This window comes from Tupaia chinensis, unplaced genomic scaffold, assembly GCF_000334495.1.
Source record: "Tupaia chinensis unplaced genomic scaffold, TupChi_1.0 Scaffold000138_1, whole genome shotgun sequence".
NCBI classification, from domain to species: Eukaryota; Metazoa; Chordata; class Mammalia; order Scandentia; family Tupaiidae; genus Tupaia; species Tupaia belangeri.
In genome coordinates this window covers 374,922-393,378 of record NW_006159608.1, presented here as the reverse complement: position 1 = coordinate 393,378, position 18,457 = coordinate 374,922, and the positions used below count along the sequence as shown (strand labels likewise).

Sequence of the window (18,457 nt, the reverse complement as noted above, 5' to 3'; positions counted from 1 at the left end):
CAAAGATACAATTAATAAATTAAAAATTAATAAGTTAAAAATCATCACGATGAAGACAATAGGGAAGAACAGAAAGTTCTGACAACAGTGGAGAACAGGGAGTTTTGACAAGAGTACCGCTATGTGTTGGCTAATTTGGACAAAGAACAACATAAAACAGCAGACAAGGATTTTACCTTCAGAGCCAAGACTACGTTTTCTGGCTGTGGGAATCGGAGCGGTAAGGAGTTTGCGTGGCAGAGCAGCATACATCAAAAAAACAGAGAAAGTCACATGAGTAAGTATCAGGACTGAGAACATCAATATCCTGCACAGAGAAAGCCAAGTGAAACTAGTATCGACATGGTGGGAAAGGAGTGAAAAACTTCAGTTGTGCATTAGAGAAACAGTGTTCGGGGTAGAGTTAAGTTCTGAAATTTACTTTTGAGTTTAAATTTGGATTTCTTGAGAGGTTCTTAATCAGTATGCTAATCAGCTATGGAAAGAAAAATTAGAGGCAAAGTTACAATGCTTAACACGCTAACCATGTGACCTGGCTAAAACAAAGAACTAGCAGCAGTCTAGAACTCCAGAGTCAAAGGCAACAGATTTCAAGACATCTTTTCTGAAGTGAAAATCTGATGGTGCCATTCCTTTGCTTAGTAGCTCCAAAAGGATTCCTATCATTTTTTTTTTTTTGAGAGGTTTTTGCTATAGTGCATGTGCGCTCGCCAAAAAGACAGAGACAGAGAGAAAGCGAGAAATCACCCCCCCAGGGGGGATGGCTACACCTCAATCCCTTCTCTTCCATTCTCTTCTCAGGAACTTAGGCACGCACGCACACATGCCCAGTGTAAGTTTAAGCCACCAGGCCCGGGACTCGAACCACAGTGGACTACTTGGGAGTCCAGCAACACAGCCATTATGCCAACTGCTGGTCCCATGGATTCCTATCATTTTTAATACAAACTTTTTAAATGTGTTCACATATTACCTAATCTTGGCTTCATGTCTCCCTTCTTAAGCATTCTTGACCATTCTAGTCCTGGTAAAGCATCATGACCCTTCTTTCCTTCTTCATTCTGGGTTCCCCATGCTGCATCCTTGCCTAGAACATTATCCCCTTTCTGTTCCTTGATGAATCTCTAAGTAAAACTGTTGCTTAGAGACTTTCCTTCAGAAAGTCTGGGTTTGCTCTCCACCCCTCTTTCATACTGCCACGGAGACTACCCTGCCAGCCCAGACCAACTACATCAGAATCTCAGGGAATAGGGCCTCGCTGTTACTACCAATACTACTCCAAGCCTCAGTTGGTTATCTCATCAACAGAATAGCAATAAATAGAGACCAAACCTATGAGGTTATTGCAAGAACTGCAGGAAAAAACAGCAGTAAGGAACATGACTTGTGCATCATTCTGTTCTAAGCACTTTACATGCACTATTTAACACATATTAAGTGAGTTGATCCACGTGAAGCCTTAGAGCAGAGCCTGCCAGATCAATACTCAACATATGTTAGCCTCATTCTCACTCTTCCCTGAGCTCCAATGAGCCTCAGACAACGATTGCAGTCATGCGCTCTTACACCACATTCTATGTAAACACCCCTTGACTAGACTTCCTTCACACAGGACAATGTGTATGCTTACTGGCAGTGTGGCAGCTCCCCCTAGGAGGGCAGGAAACAAGGAGCTAAGTCATCTACCTCTTGCAGCCACATAGGTGACAGCCAAACATCAGGAACCCTCTAATAAGATGGCCTGACATTTACTAAGTGCCAGATTGGTCCAATGACTGTTGCTGCTAGGATTATTAAAAGCAGCAGGGGTGAGTCCCAAACTCTTCACCTGCCCCCAGGGCAAGCTTCAAGAATGGAAATGGAAGTAACTGGTGAGTGAAATGTATGAAGAAGAGACCACCAACTGAATCTAGATGGGAGGTTAGAGTGGGGTAAGTTGCCATAAGCATGTGGGAATTCATTCAGGAAACCAAGGCAAGGAAACTCACAAATCCTACTGATAGGGCTGCACGGAATGATGAAAATGGCAGCAGCAGGTGGGAGTCCAGCAACACAGCCATTATGCCAACTGCTGGTCCCATGGATTCCTATCATTTTTAATACAAACTTTTTAAATGTGTTCACATATTACCTAATCTTGGCTTCATGTCTCCCTTCTTAAGCATTCTTGACCATTCTAGTCCTGGTAAAGCATCATGACCCTTCTTTCCTTCTTCATTCTGGGTTCCCCATGCTGCATCCTTGCCTAGAACATTATCCCCTTTCTGTTCCTTGATGAATCTCTAAGTAAAACTGTTGCTTAGAGACTTTCCTTCAGAAAGTCTGGGTTTGCTCTCCACCCCTCTTTCATACTGCCACGGAGACTACCCTGCCAGCCCAGACCAACTACATCAGAATCTCAGGGAATAGGGCCTCGCTGTTACTACCAATACTACTCCAAGCCTCAGTTGGTTATCTCATCAACAGAATAGCAATAAATAGAGACCAAACCTATGAGGTTATTGCAAGAACTGCAGGAAAAAACAGCAGTAAGGAACATGACTTGTGCATCATTCTGTTCTAAGCACTTTACATGCACTATTTAACACATATTAAGTGAGTTGATCCACGTGAAGCCTTAGAGCAGAGCCTGCCAGATCAATACTCAACATATGTTAGCCTCATTCTCACTCTTCCCTGAGCTCCAATGAGCCTCAGACAACGATTGCAGTCATGCGCTCTTACACCACATTCTATGTAAACACCCCTTGACTAGACTTCCTTCACACAGGACAATGTGTATGCTTACTGGCAGTGTGGCAGCTCCCCCTAGGAGGGCAGGAAACAAGGAGCTAAGTCATCTACCTCTTGCAGCCACATAGGTGACAGCCAAACATCAGGAACCCTCTAATAAGATGGCCTGACATTTACTAAGTGCCAGATTGGTCCAATGACTGTTGCTGCTAGGATTATTAAAAGCAGCAGGGGTGAGTCCCAAACTCTTCACCTGCCCCCAGGGCAAGCTTCAAGAATGGAAATGGAAGTAACTGGTGAGTGAAATGTATGAAGAAGAGACCACCAACTGAATCTAGATGGGAGGTTAGAGTGGGGTAAGTTGCCATAAGCATGTGGGAATTCATTCAGGAAACCAAGGCAAGGAAACTCACAAATCCTACTGATAGGGCTGCACGGAATGATGAAAATGGCAGCAGCAGGGATGCTGGGGAAACTGTTTCCTGAAAAAGATTCAAGAGGTGTGCATACTATTGGGTGGTTGGAAAAAGTCATGACCCATTTTTGCATAGAAAAACTATGTCATCACTTTTCTGACAACCCAATATTTATGGATTATTGGTAGAAAGCGATCACAAGTTGTCTGCCTGCACTGCCCAGCCAGGTCCTCTGTGAAGGTAGGAATTACGTCCTTTTATTTAGTCAAGCAGCCGCTAGCTGACAAGAGTTAGCTCAGCTTAGGCTGATACAAGGTGATATGTAATGCTTCCCCTCTTATACAACCAGATGTGTAGCATCTGCAGAGTGGCCTGTCCACATTCTCTGACCAAGAGAATGCACCCAGGCAATCTGCAAAACAGGATGTGAATTTGTATCTTTTTTTAAAATTATTTTACTTAACTTTATTTATTATTATTATGATTATTTTCCAGTTTGATCAGAGAGACAGAGAGAGAGATAGGAAGTGAGAAAGCAAGCCACCAGGTCTGAGACTCGAACTGTGGTTGGCCACGTGGGAGTACAGCGCCTTTAACCACCATGCCACTTGCCAGCCCTATGAATTTGTATCTTAAACACAGGAGTTAGCATATTGTGAGCGGGCAGTAGAGCACAGGCTAGATCAACGAGTTGCCTGTGTAATCTTTCCCCTACCTCCTCTGGTGGAGACAGACTATTCCTATGAAGACTAAATGAACTGACATTTGTAAATTATGCAGAAGGGTGCCTGGTACACAGCATATGCTATGCAACTGCTACAGCTATCATTCCTGTTTTAGGAAAACTGCTCATTATAGTTGTTTCTCGGATCTCTGTAGCTTCATCTGTCTGGTCCTCCTTCTTCCTTATGGGTCTATAACTCCAAGTCTTACTCCCCTCCCAGACTTGTCTCCAACCCAATACTCTATTGTCCTGATTCTAGAATCTATCACCAGTTCTCTGAAATCAAACACTGGGGACAGACATGCTCAAGTGGACAAATCTGCAGAGCCCCCAATTCAGGCACTGTATTCCTTCCTTAGCAAGCTGATGATTTAGTCACATTGGAGCAGAGGTTTACTTAAGCTGTCGCTATTTCTGCCCAGAGATAATTACCCATCATGGTATTTTGTAGTGAGTATGTAAAATGTACAGCTCTGAGGCTGTCATGATCTTTGCACAACCCCTGAAGATACTCAGATGAGAGCTGTTTCTTCCACATTAGTCATTTTAGGACTAGAGTCACAATGGCCTGGAAGGAGCCTTATTTTTGTGCATTGTCAGTTCAAAGATAAACTGGGTAGAAATCCCACTCTGTCATTTAGCCAGTAGGTGACATGAAGCAAATTCCTTAGCATCTCTGAGTACAGGATTTTCTTACATTTGCAATGTCAGAAATACTCCTTGAAGGAGTGTCGTTGTGAGGATTAGAGATAATATTAAGCCCCTAATCTAGTGTTTGGAACATGGTAGACAAGAAATAGTTGCCCTTGATATTAAAGAAAGGAAGATGACACATATTTTAATAAAAATATTTATTCAATCTTCAAATTAAAATGATAAAAATTCACTTAAAATGACATTTTAAGAGCATGTTGTATGAAGCAACTGAGTAGCTCTGGGTTTTGAGGTAAGTGTTTTGGTAAAGCTTTATTTCTCATTTGCTCTACTTGCCTGTAAGTCTTAGCTCGACTGCCAGCTCTACAGCGGAGTCTTTCCTGATGGCCTGAGTGCAAGGCGCCTCCCTCTGAAGGTTTGAGCCCTTTATCAGAACTGCCTCTCTACGATGCCAATCTCTCTCCATATTGCCCCGCACTAGCCCCCATACAAAGCACCTCAGACCAGGCAGCTCAAATAATGGACGTTTATTTTCTCATACTTCTGGAAGCTGCCAAGTTTAGAGATCATGGGTATGGACAGAGTTGGTTTCTTATGTAGCCTGTCTCCTTGCTTTGCAGATGGCCACCTTCTCCTTCTATTTTCACATGGTCTTCCCTCTGTGACTGTCTATGTCCTAACTTCTCCTTCTTAAGGACACTAGTCATATTGGATTAGACCCATCCTAATGACTTCATTTTAACTTGAATCACTTCTTAAATATCCTGTCCCCAAATACAGTGTCATTCCAAGGTACTGGACATTATGACTTTAATATACAAATTTTGGACACAATTCAACTCATAATATGTCTTATCATTTGGCTTCTCTCTTACCAACTCAGAGTTCTTGGAAAAAGGGCCATGCTTTGGCATGTTTGTGCTCCAATCCTGCATTGCTCCTAATGAGTACTCCACAAATATCGATAAAAAAATAAATCAAATAAAATCAATAAATCGAAAAAAAAGTAAAATGAAAAGCAAAAAACAAAACAAAACAAAAACAAAAACAAAAAAAAAAGTTCAGGAAGGAAAAATGGACCTAAGGACCTTAAAGTATTACTTTTCACTTTCATCTAAAATGCAGTAAAGAAGGGTTCCAGGAACCAGCAGTTAGCGTAATGGCTATGTCGCTGGACTCCCACGTAGTCAACCACGGTTTGTGTCCCGGACCTGGTGGCTTAAAACTCAGGTCGGGCACGTGTGCGTGCCTGCCCAAGATCCCGAGAGGAGAATGGAGGAGAAGGGATTGCGGCGTGACTATCCCCCCGGGGGGTGATTTCTCGCTTTCTGTCTCTATGTCTCTCTCTGTCTGTCTGGCGAGCACACATGCCCTATAGTGAAAACCTCTCCAAAAAAAAAAAAAAAAAAAAGTAAAGAAGGGTTCCATGAAGAGGAGTCATAGTTGTCTCCCAAAGTTGGGGCCATTCTGAACAAAAGCCTTGCAATTCTGAATGCTCCTGAACATTCTCATGAAGAAAGGTCACTGGAAGAATCCCTGCTCAGAAGATAACTGACTTAGCCGTCCAGACTCCTAGGCCATCAGAGACCGCAAAGGAAGACAAACACAGAACTGAATAAATCAAATCCAGGGCCAGCTGTCTAGATAACTCACATCTTGTGATTGCACTCATTGGTCATTGACCAGTAGGAGGAAGCTGGTTGGTGCTCGAGGATATCTATTGGTCCTTAATCATTTGTTGTGCTTTCTCAAACTTATGACTACTAATGTCTTTAACTCTGTGTTCAAAGACTTTTTCTAGAACCATGGACAGTCAGAAATACTTTGGAATTAACACTCCCCCACCCCAAGCAGCCTTCACCAGTGCCTCTCCAGTCTTGACGTATAGATACCTCCCTCTCTCACTCCTTCTTGGGAAGCTGGTATGTTGCTCGGTTTCCTACAGTTCCTCTACATGATAAAGCACTGTCACACCCCTGTGGCAGGTGGTGTAATCCCATCTTCTTATAGGCTGTCCTCCTTTCCCCACTTCTCAGCCTGTTTTCTTTGTATCTCCTAAGTAAATTATTAGGTCATCAGAAAAGTCGTGACATATTTTCTATGTTTTTCTATGCAAAAATACATCTTGACTTTTCCAATGACCCAATATTTGCCCTTGAATCTTTGGGTTAGGGTTGTTTGGTGGGGGTAGGGCTGGGGATCCTACCTGACATAGCAACACTTAACAGACTAAATTCAATCAGAAAGATCCCTTCAAAGATGTCTAGTTTGTTTGGTATCTTTGCTTAAGTAAATCTCTTTTCTTTGAATAGCTGTGGAAAGCATGATTAGTTCCACATAGAGTAGGTTTCAGTTTATTCATGTGGGCTCAGTTCTGTATCCTCTATTTCACCCCACCCCAATGGTTTCTATCCATTTGCAAAAGCACATGGAGGCAGAGAGGAAATCAAGAACCAAGAATCCCCAGATTTACAGAAGCTCCAAATCTAATACCAAGCCATGTGCACAGGAACCATTCACCTGAGAATCGTGCCATGGGCAGCAGTAATTCAGTTCATACTTGCCAGGCTCCTCCTCAGCATCATCTTGGAGTCTTGAAACCTTGTCCTCTGAGTCCTGGCTCTGATGTATCATCCCCTATTTCTACCCGTTCCTTGGCGGAATAGGCTGCTAATGGCATGCTGTTTTTTAATATAAATAATAAAAATAACAGTCATTTTATTCTTCTGAGGGGTATAAGCCAACATGGGCAATCATGTCTGTGAGATATAAGTGGAGCCAGTTAAGAAGGAAAACGCTCTCCACAGTATCCAGGAAGGCTTTCTATACCAGGGAATACCCCGTTCATTATCTTTCACACCATCTTCCCTGCTGTTGAATAGGAAGGGCTTTCTTTTTCCTATTTTTTTTTTTTTTGGAGAGTTTTTTTTGCTGTAGGGTACGCGTGCTTGCCAGAAAGCCAGAGAGAGACTGAGAGACAGAAAGCGAGAAATCACCCCCCTAGGAGAGATGGCCATGCCGCAATCCCTTCTCCTCCATTCTCCTCTTGGGATCTTGGGCACGCATGCACATGCATCCAGCGTGAGTTTAAGCCACTGGGTCTGGGACTCGAACTGCAGTTAGCTACATGGGAGTTTAGCGACATAGCCATTACGCTAATTGCTGGTCCCAGGAAAGGCTTTCTTTATTGGCTTCCAAGTTTACCTTTTCTCTTGAGTCTCATTTTATTGCAAATTGAGAATATGATAGGCCATTTGCAAAAGGGTTCAAAGTATCCAAGCACCTTAAGAATTGGAAAGGAAAAAAAAAAAATGAATTGGAAAGGGTTGGGACCAGCAGATGGCGTAATGGTCACATCGTGAACTCCCACGTGGTTGAGAGGGTTCGAATTCCAGACCCTGTGGCTTCAAACTCACTCTGGGTGCATGTTTGTGTGTGCCCAAAATCCTGAGAGGAGACTGGAGAAAGATTGCAGTATAGCCATCTCCTGTGCGGGGGTAGTGGTTTCTCGCTTTCTGTCTCTCTGTCTCTTTCTGTCTCTTGAGCAAGCACACGAGCCCTACAGAAAAAATCTTTAAAAAAAACAGAATTGGAAAGGGTCAATTCAGCATCTCTGTGTCCCCTAGCAATGGGTTGATTCATGTTACAATAATGCCTTAATGGTGAAGCTCATTAAAAACTCCCAGGTGCTTCCAACATACTTCTTCCTCTTCCTCCTCCTCCTCCTCACTTTTTTCTTCCTGGGCTAGCTGGTCCCTCCTTGACCACATAGCAGATGGCTGATTTTTGTTTTTTTAAGTCTGCCTACAGATTTGGAGATCGAGATTCATCTCCTACTGACTCTACATCAACAAACATCCAAATACATGGTGGATCAAAGTGCTCGGATATGATGAGAGATGCCAATGAAATAGTCCAGAGACCTTGAGAGATCAATAATCTTCTTATCTCAGAATAGCCCTAATTAGCAAACCATACCCCCCTTGCTTTTTAAAACCCAATAAAAGCTCCTGACCCCTTCCTTTAGGGCCAATGTAACTCTCAGCATCAGGCCCTTTTCCACCTTTGGGAAACTGGATAAATTCTTTTCTATCCTTTGTCTCTCTTGAGTTCGTGAATTCTTTCACAGCCCACACCCAACCACCCTAACAATTTGTAACCACAGTATCTGAAGAAACTACTTAACTAGGCAGTTTACGATCCTCCCCACACTGGGAACACTAGCATTCAGATTTGTTGTGCTGGACATAAAGAACATCCAACCTGTACATCTGCTTTCTGATAAGCTCCTTCATACCAGGAAAGGAGAGAACAAAATGCCTTACCTTGCAGGACCAAACACCTGGCAAACAGATTTAACTATTATTTATTATCCTACACTCAATGCAACAAACATTTGTCTGTTTGCTTCACAAGTAACCTACACTCATTACAAACCAAAATCAAGAGCATTCTTCTGTTTAAGTAGTCTGACAAAGCAAATGGAGGAATGAATTAGCAACACTTTGGGTGTTAGGTAGAGATATGCAAGTGGCCTTGACACCTCTAAAAATTCTGCCCTCACCATAGCCAGGTGTTCTAGGCCCTCTGATCATCAGGTCTCAACTAACCTTTCCTCCTCTCTCTGACCTGGGGCTTGCTTCTACCATACCTCCACCTCTTTTTCACAAAGTTCCTTTCCTGCAGCCTAGAATGTGGGCAGAGCTGCCTCCCCACTGGCTCTAGCCCTCCTATTCTTAGAACAGTCAGTTCCTCTAGTAAGAGCACCTGGCCAGGATTAGCTATTTCTCTACTTTCTTCTACAAATTACTTACAGATCTTATTCCATCTTTCTTCTTCTTTGTATCATTAAGTATGATCTCTGCTGTTTTGCTCTTAGCATCTGAAAACCAAGGACAACTCTACCTCCCTTCCAATTCTAGTCAAGCCAACACACTTAAGCAGGTGCTCAAAAAACATTGTTCAAACATGAAGCTGCGTTTTAACAAATTGTGTTTTAAAGCAAAGTACACAGTCACTGTTTCTAAGCTTTTAAAACAATTCTACTTGGAAAGTTCTCCCTTAGTTAAGAAATGGCATACTATTTATTTTTGGGAAAATTCATTTTAAAATAATATACAGCTTGAAAACTTTTCTTCAAACACTACTTTGGAAATTTCTGCAATACCTCAAATGGGAATCTATGAGACAGTTCAGTATTTCATAAAAGTTCTTAGTCAAAAAACATTATTCAAACTATGTTAGATAAATGATCACTTAAAGATTTGCTTTCAAGTTAGCGAAAATTGTTCTCACACATTTTTTAGTAACAAATAGAATAATAACAAATTACCTTTTCATAATCAATTGAGGGCTCAATCTTCTTCTGTATGATTTTTGTGAAAATTTCTGGAAAAAAAATCCACAAAATTATTATTAGCAAAATTATTTTTAAGTAAAAATATAAAATGCATATCTAGAAAAAAAGCCTATATATGTTTACAAGTTATTATACCTCTATATAGTAGGCTTATAATTTTATTCCATTCTTAATGAAGGGAAATAACTGAGTTAATGGGTCTTTAGTCAGAAACAAAAAATAGAGGACAAATATTTTTGATTTATTATTTTGCTAATGACAGAATATGAGAGAACTGCCAATTTTAAGAGTTCCTGGTTTCTCACAATGCATATTAATATTTACCAGCAAACTGCATAGAGTTCGTTGATAATCACTGACAAAACATTACATTGAAATTGCTTATTCTTAATGCTATCGAACCACAAATGCAAGTATTTTTCAATAATTCCAAGTTTGCATAATATTTACAAATAAAAGGAATCTTAAAATTAACTTAATCCAAGTTCTTTTTCTTTTCCCTTTTTTAAAGTTTATTTATTTATTTCTTCCATAAACAATAGAAACAGAAAAGGAAAAAGACAGTACTTCCAACAGGATCTTGATGCCATGATTCACCCCTCGGTTTCACCCAGCCCTGACTATGGGTACTCATGTGCCCAGTGTACACAGGGAGGTCTCTGGACATGAACCCAGAACCTTCCCATGTGAGTAAGCCTCACAGAGCATAATGTTTTACTGCTGTGCCACCATCTAGTTCCCTAATCAAAGTGTTCCTAATATGAGGGATCCCTCTGTTTCTGTCTCCAAGCAATGAGTGAAACCAGGGAATGCTAAGCAAAATTGGACTTTTTCTCTACATGTCTACCTGAGGCATTGTCAAGGTCTCATATAGATCTGAGGCCAAAGAAAATGAAGAGCCATCTCTTTCTCTAAACTCACATGTAGGGATCATATGAGACACCTGAGGCCTAGATAGTGAGACCTGCTTAAGAACCACACAATTGAGATAGGAGTTAGACCCACTTATAGGTAGAATAGGGTAAGAGCCCTGAAAGAAAGTCACTGTGTTTTACTTTTTTTAATGAAGTCTCTGTGTTTTTCCTCTATGGTCTGATAAATGTATAATATATACCCCCTTTACATATCTCTAAAGAATTTATGAATCCTTGGTAATAAGGCAGGAGATAGAGATATTGAGCATATGGACAGGATAAGGCCAAGATGGAGTCACAGTGGCTAAGTGTTCATAGTCAAAAGCTGGCTACATTGGAACCCAAAACAATTTTAGCTATGGGCTACAGTTTCTATTTAATAACTGTATTCTAACAAGAAGTACAGAATGCTATGATCTACTGACCCCACAAAGAATAGAGTACTAAATCACTCAGACTACCTTGTAATTATTGTTTAAAGCCCACTTCCTTATCAGAAAGCCAGCCCACTGCTCGGACTGCTAAATAACATTTCACCTGCAACTCTTCTTTGGCAACCCCTGCCACTACTTTGGAAGCTCTTTCTCCTTCCCTAATAAACTCCGATTTACTCCCCTCTCTGTGTCCATGTCTCTAATTCTTCATGTGCGTAGGACAATAAGCAGCACTGGTGTTGGATCTGATCACCTAGCACTCCTGCATTACAGTGACTCATGAGGCAGACCAAGGCCCAGGTCTTCCTTATCCTGTCTAGGGCCCTTTCTACCACTCTGCATATGGCCTTTTATCCAGAGGGAGCTTCTGCAGTGCTAGGCCTGTATCTATTATTACACCTGAAGTACAGTACTGGGAGGGCAAAGAAATCCCGCGGTGAATTATTTAAAAAAAAAAAAAAAAGATGTTCAGGGACCAGCAGGTGGTGCAATGGTTAAGGCACTGGACTCCCTCCCATATGGTCGATAGCAGTTCGAGTCCCAGTCCTAGCAGCTTGAGAATCACACTGGGCATGTGTGTCTGCATGCCCAAAGTCCCAAGAGGAGAATGGAGGAAAAGGGATTGTGGCGTGGCTACCACTCCCACCACCAGGGATGATTTCTCACTTTCTCTCTCTCTGTGTCTCCAGTGAGCTCATGCACCCTATAGCAAAAATCTCTCCTAAAAACAAATCAAACAGAAAAACAATGACATTCAGATTTTCATGCTGGGAGACAAAGCAAGCCACTTCCCAACTGGGATTTCTAGAAATCAGCTTTCCTCCTGTACACAGCAGAGACATGAGCAGATTATTTTTTTCTCTTTTGCTTTTTTTCATCAAGCACATGTGCACAACAGAGACAGAGGAAAATGAGAAATCATCCCCCAGAGGGATAGTCACATTGCAATCCCTTCTCATCCATTCTTCTCTCAGGATTTTGGGCACACACACACGTGCACCTAGCATGATTTTCAAGTTGCTTGGTCTGGGACTTAAACCGTGATCAACCATGTGGGAGTCTAGCACCTTAACCATTATGCTACCTGCTGGCCTCATGAGCAGATGTTTTAAAAATTATGCTGTAAGAACAGGGATTTTCAAACTGGTAGGATTTTCATACAGTAGTGGGAACCCTAGAAGTTTCTTCTTCACAGTACTTCACAGGCTATCCAGAGACAGGAGGAAGCCTCAGGTCTATTTGATAGGTCAGGCTTCTGTTTAAAAATCACTGGTGTTAAGGTTGGGCACTGGATTCCACATGGCCAACTGCACGGTTTGAGTCCAGGCATGGTGGCTTGAAATCACAATTCACACTGGGCACATGTGTGTGTGTGTGTGCTTAATGTCCCAAGAGGAGACAGGAGGAAAAGGGATTGTGGCACGGCCGTCCCTCCTGGGGGATGATTTCTCACATTTCCTCTCTGTATCTTTCTATTCCTCTCTGGTGAGCACACACATTCAGCAGCAAAACTAAAACAAAACAAAGCAAAAACAAAAGTATAACCACTGGATGAAAGGGCCTACTTTTGATTTGAAGAAAAAAAGATGAGACCTGATGATGGTGCAATGGTAACTTTTTCAAAGATAAGACAGACAATTCATCTTGTAAACAGACCGTGTAAGCATACAGTATCCATAAATACAGTACCAGGCAGTAAATGTATTGATTTCTTCCTAATAACATTTTCTCTTCTTTTTACAATAAAGCTTACTTTATTGTAAAAATACAGTATATGAGGAGGCCAGCAGGTGGTGTAATAACGAAGGTGTTGGACTCCCACACGGCTGACCACAGTGCAAGTCCCAGAGGCTTGAAACTCATGCCAGAGGTGTGTGTGTACATATCCAAAATCCTGAGAGGAGAATAAAGGAGAAGGAACTGTGGCGCGGTCCTCCTCCCTGGGGTGGTGGGGGGTGATCTCTCACTTTCTCTGTCTCTGTCTCTATCCAGGGAAGTGAAGAGAGGGAGAGAGAGAGAGAACAAAACATACGTGTTAACTGACTATTGATGTTATTGGTAACACTTTGGTTAACAGTGGGCTATTAGTAGTTACGATTCAATTTAGAGAACAGATTTTTGACTAGATAGGGAGTTAGTGCCCCTAACCCCCATCATTCAAGGGTCAACTGCACATAGTAGATACAGTGTAGAAGACTGTCATTTTGACCAGACAGCATTCATTCATTTACATTTCCTTTCATTAAAACAGGGCCAGCCAGTGGTGTGGTGGTTGAGGTGGTAGCTTGAAAAATATGCTCGGTGCATGTGTGCGTGCCCAAAGTCCTGAGAGGAGAATGAAGAAGGGATTGCAGCTTTACCATCCCCCTTTGAGGAGTGCCTTCTCACTTTCCATCTCTCTCTCTCTTTCTCTCTCTCTCAAGCACATATGCCCTACAGCAAATTAGGAAAAATTAAACAAAACCAAACAAATAAATGAAAGCAAATTAAAAACCTGAATTTGGAGGGAAGAACTGCCCCCTTCATCCTCTCATACTTTGTGGACTATGTGAATGAGAGCCCAGATCCATAAAGATGGAGTCCCACTAGGTCAACAGGTCTCCAGGTATGATCTATGAACCCCCTTGGAGTGCCCAAGACATTTTCAGGGTGTCCATGAGGACAAAATGAAAGATGGTACTTGCCTTTTTGCTACGCTGACATTTGCACTAGAGTGTAAATGTGACAGTGGAGAAGACTGCTGGTGGCTCAGCACAAACCAAGGCAGTAGCCAACGTTCATTATACTCTACACCATGCATTCACGACAGTGTCGGTTACACTTACAATATTCTTGGTAAAACAGTAGTAGTCATTTTAATTAAATCTCAAACTGTTGTGTGTACTGAATAGAGCTCTTCCATGTGCCTGGAATTATGATATGCAAAAAAGTGCGGGCAAACGTGGTGAACTATTAACTAAACTAGCCTCATTTTTCTGGGAACATCATTTTTGTTGTTGTTGTTGAAAGACTATCTACTAGACCTCGGTATCTACTAGACATTTTCTCTAAAATGAAAAAGGTGAAGCTTACAACCTCAAAAAAGCCACTGCTAAGATTTGTTGTCAGTGATAAAATTAAAGCTTAAGAAAAAATTAGAATTTTGCAAAATGAGCCATAAGGCTGACAGCGACCTAATACACTTTTCTAATGAGATCAGTGGGGATCCTAAGGAATTTTTTAATACTTTCTGCAAAATAAAATATGTCAACATGTAGAATATCTGCAAAATTCAGTGAGCCAATATCTTCCAGATGATTTAGGAATGACGTCACGAAATCAGTGCATGAGACAAAGATCCTTCAAAGTGGAAGCCAGGCCAATAGATTTCAATATATGAAGGATGAAAAATTCACTCATGTAGTTTCCAGATTTACATTGCAAATGGCTTTAGAAAACTAGCACTTGAATAGTTTTGGTGTAGTGTCAAAGAGAAATAGCCACAGAAATTAAATATCCACAGAGATCCAAAGAGATTACTACAATGCTTCTCTCTTTTATAACTACCTATCTCTATGAGAGAACATGTTCATTTCATATATCAACTGAACAATATACCTCAACAAATTGAATTTAGACATAGATATGAGAATCCAGCTGACCTGCATAAAGCCAGGTGTCAAAGAGACTTGTAAATCTGTAAAAACTAATGCCACTCTTCTTTTTTTTTTTTTTTTTTATTTGGAGAGATTTTTGCTACGGGGCGCGTGTGCTCATCAGAGAGACAGAGAGATAGAGAGACAGAAAGTGAGAAATCAGCCCCCGGGGGGATGCCCACACTGCAATCCCTTTTCCTCCATTCTCCTTTTGGGATCTTGGGCACTCATGCACACGCACTCGGCGTGAGTATAAGCCACCGGGTCTGGGACTTGAACCACGATTGACTACATGAGAGGCCAGCAACATAGCCATTACACTAACTGTTGGCTGGTGCCATTCTATTTTTTTTATTTTTTTTTTTTTTTTTTTAGTTTGTTGCTCTAGGGGGCATATGCTTTTTTTTAATCTCGAGTCCTTTTATATTCGAGCCACTTACAGGCAAAATGAGAAATCACCCCCTGGGGTCCATGCCACCGGCTGCAATTCCTTCTCCATTCCCCTCCTAGGATCTCAGGCAGGCACACACACAGGCCCAGCGTGAGTTTTAAGCCACTGGGTCTGGGACTCGAACTGCAGTCAGCCATGTGGATATCCAGTGACACAACCGATATGCGGTCTGCTGTTCCTTGTAGTTATTTTTAATAAAATTATGTTATTTATAGAAAGGGTTTATTACAGTTTTTAAGTGATTTAACAATAAATAGTTAATTCTGAGAGAAGCACACAAAAATTCTTTGGGGCTCTGGATAATATAGCTGTGAGAACTTCTGGACTGAGCCAGAAACAGAGTCCCCATCCCCACAGTGCTTAGTTTAGGGGTCAGCAGACCACACAGTTTTAGCCAAGGAGGGACAGGCCTGAGTCTTGGCTTTTGAGCAGAGACATGCTCACTCACAACCCCCTCCTTAGGCTATGGTAGGAAGGTTGTTGGTCTGGAGCCACCACCACCGTCCTCCAAGCATAAGGCAAGAGACAGAGAATGAAGCCAACAAATGGGAACTGGTGCCAAAAGGCCCCGGCGATCTCTCTGAGGTCCCATCTTGAATGGGATTTATCTGTACTGCACGTGCTAAGGAGACGGCCTGGAAGGCACAGAAAACAGAGCAGTCTTGGGAACCAGCAGTTAGCGTAATGGCTATGTCGCTGGACTCCCACGTAGTCAACCGCGGTTCGTGTCTTGGACCCGGTGGCTTAAAACTCACGCCGGGCGCGTGTGCGTGCCTGCCCAAGATCCCGAGAGGAGAATGGAGGAGAAGGGATTGCGGCATGACCATCCCCCAGAAGGGAGGTGATTTCTCGTTCTGTCTCTATGTCTCTCTCTCTCTCTCTGTCTGGCAAGCGCACGCGCCCTATAGGGAAAAACCTCTCAAAAAAAAAAAAAAAAAAAGAAAGAAAAAGAAAACAGGGCAGTCTCTAAGGGCACACGGGCTGTTGTCATGGAGGCTCATCATAGGGAGATGCAATATGTGCTTCTCCAACAGCCACTTTGAAGGGGTCCTTATGTTTAGTCTTGGTAGACCTCTCAGGGAGTGTGGACAGACAGCGAGCAACCCTGACTGTGAGCCCCACAAGGGGTTGCTGCAGACAAGAGCTAAGTCTGCAAAAAATAGCTCTGGAGTTCTGAATTCGGGCCTGTCTCTTTCACACACATACCACCAGGGTAGGGGGTGGCAATGACCGACAGTCTTCAGTTTCATGGGATTCTACTGCAACGTCTCACTACACTTTATTTAACAGGGCTTTACCAACAGTACACAAAGGGGAAATCAGCAGCACCGGATTTAAAATGGTGCCAGCTAGAGGCTGTTTGAAGGAGCTTGAAGAAATCTGCAAATGTGGAATGAAAAACTTCTGCAGCATCAGGTTGATGAAGCTAATTTATTGACTTGGCTTATTGTTTCTGACACCCCTCCACGTGACATGGGGGCCTTAAGAATTAAAATAAACTTTCCAGCAGAGTGCCCATTCAAACCATCAAAGATCACATTTAAAACAAAGATCTATAGGGGCCAGCCAGTGAAATGGTGTTAAGGGTGTTGGACTCCCACATGGCTAACCAGGGTTTGAGTCCTGGACCTGGCAGCTTACTTTCTCACTTTCCCTCTCTCTCTCATTCTGTTCCTCTCTGGTCAAATTAAAATTAATAAATAAAGTTAAATAAAATAATTCTTTAAAAAGAAACAAAAAACCTCACAAAGATCTATCACCCAAACATCAATGAAAAGGGGCAGATCTGTTTGCCAGTAACTGGTGCTGAAAACTGGAAGCCAGCAACCAAAACCAACCAAGTAATCCAGTCTCTCATAGCATTAGTCAATGACCCCCGAGTCTGAGCATCCTCTCCAGGCTGACTTAGCTGAAGAATACTCTAAGGAACTGTAAAGAATCCAGTAAGAACATTGAAGAGTTTACAAAGAAATATGGAGGAAACAACCTATGGACTAAAATCTGCCACCATTGATTTCAGCAAGTATGAGAAGAGACCTCCAACAGTGCATTCAGACAACCCGCAAAGCAAGAGTGGAAAACTGACACATGCCACCACCTTTGCTTGTGGCAGTTACTAACTTTCTACAGTTTTCTTAATCAAAAGTGGTCTAGGTGATGTGTAAAGAAAGGATTAAAATTTTTAATTTCTTTAAAAAAAAAGCAAAACAAACAAACAAACAAAAGTACATGTAACAGAAGCTTCTCTAACAAGCTGTGGAGGTAAAAAAATACCATGGGCCAATGGCGCTTCAGAAGTGCATCCTTCTCTCCAGTCCCTCTGAGATCATGGTGGCCCTTGGTGTGCTACAAATGGTCTCAGCTACCTTTATCAACACTATCTCCCAGGAGCTACCACTGTCCTTTCTCTCTATGATAGCCAAAAACCCACCCAAGGCTTTGGAACAGGGATATCCTCACTTGCTGTGGTGCAGAGCAGTACTATCTGATGGAATATAAAGTGATGGCCCAGCCATGGTAGCACAGACAGTAGGGTACTGCTATGAAATGCTAGGATGATAGGGGAAGACACAGGCTTAGATACTGGGTGGACCTGAACACACCAGGCATGCCTGTAATCCTGGCTAGCGGGAGGACTGGAGGAGGTGGGATCTCAACATGATGGGACCCTGTCAGAGATACCTGATTCTCTTTGTTTCTTGGTTGCTCTTTTTTAACATGCCAGAGTGCAAGTATATTCACACACACAAGCTAGGGAGAAAGAAAGAGTGCCTCAAGAGGGCCTAGTCATGCCACAATCCTTCTTCCTCTAATTCTCCATTCAGTCAGTATCCTGGACACACAAATGCATGCCTGTCTTGTTTGTCCAGTCACCAAGGCTAGAACTTGAACCCTGGTAGGCCTATGACATCCAGCTTCCTCTGCACAGCTTTTAACACTGCACAGTAGGGTTGGCCTCCATCTCTCTCTCTTTCTCTCTCTCTTCACTTCTTATGAAGAAAATAAATAAACCGACAAGAACAAAAGCAAAAGAATTGGAACATGCCACTTATATAATTTTAAGTTTTCTAATAGTCACATTTATAAAGTAAAAGGAAGGGCCAGCAGGTGGCATGGTGGTTAAGGCACTGGACTCC

At 42.2% G+C, this 18,457-nt stretch overlaps 1 protein-coding gene across 3 annotated transcripts in view; it reads right to left on the bottom strand.

Annotated features, from left to right (window-relative positions):
• Positions 1-18,457, bottom strand: part of PROM1 (prominin 1) — a 143,529-nt gene that overhangs the window by 71,302 nt on the left and 53,770 nt on the right. For all 3 annotated transcript variants that reach the window (XM_006144882.2, XM_006144884.2, XM_006144887.3), the window contains one exon: positions 9,860-9,915. In XM_006144882.2, coding sequence (XP_006144944.1) covers positions 9,860-9,915 — 56 coding nt within the window. The remainder of the gene's footprint in view (positions 1-9,859; positions 9,916-18,457) is intronic.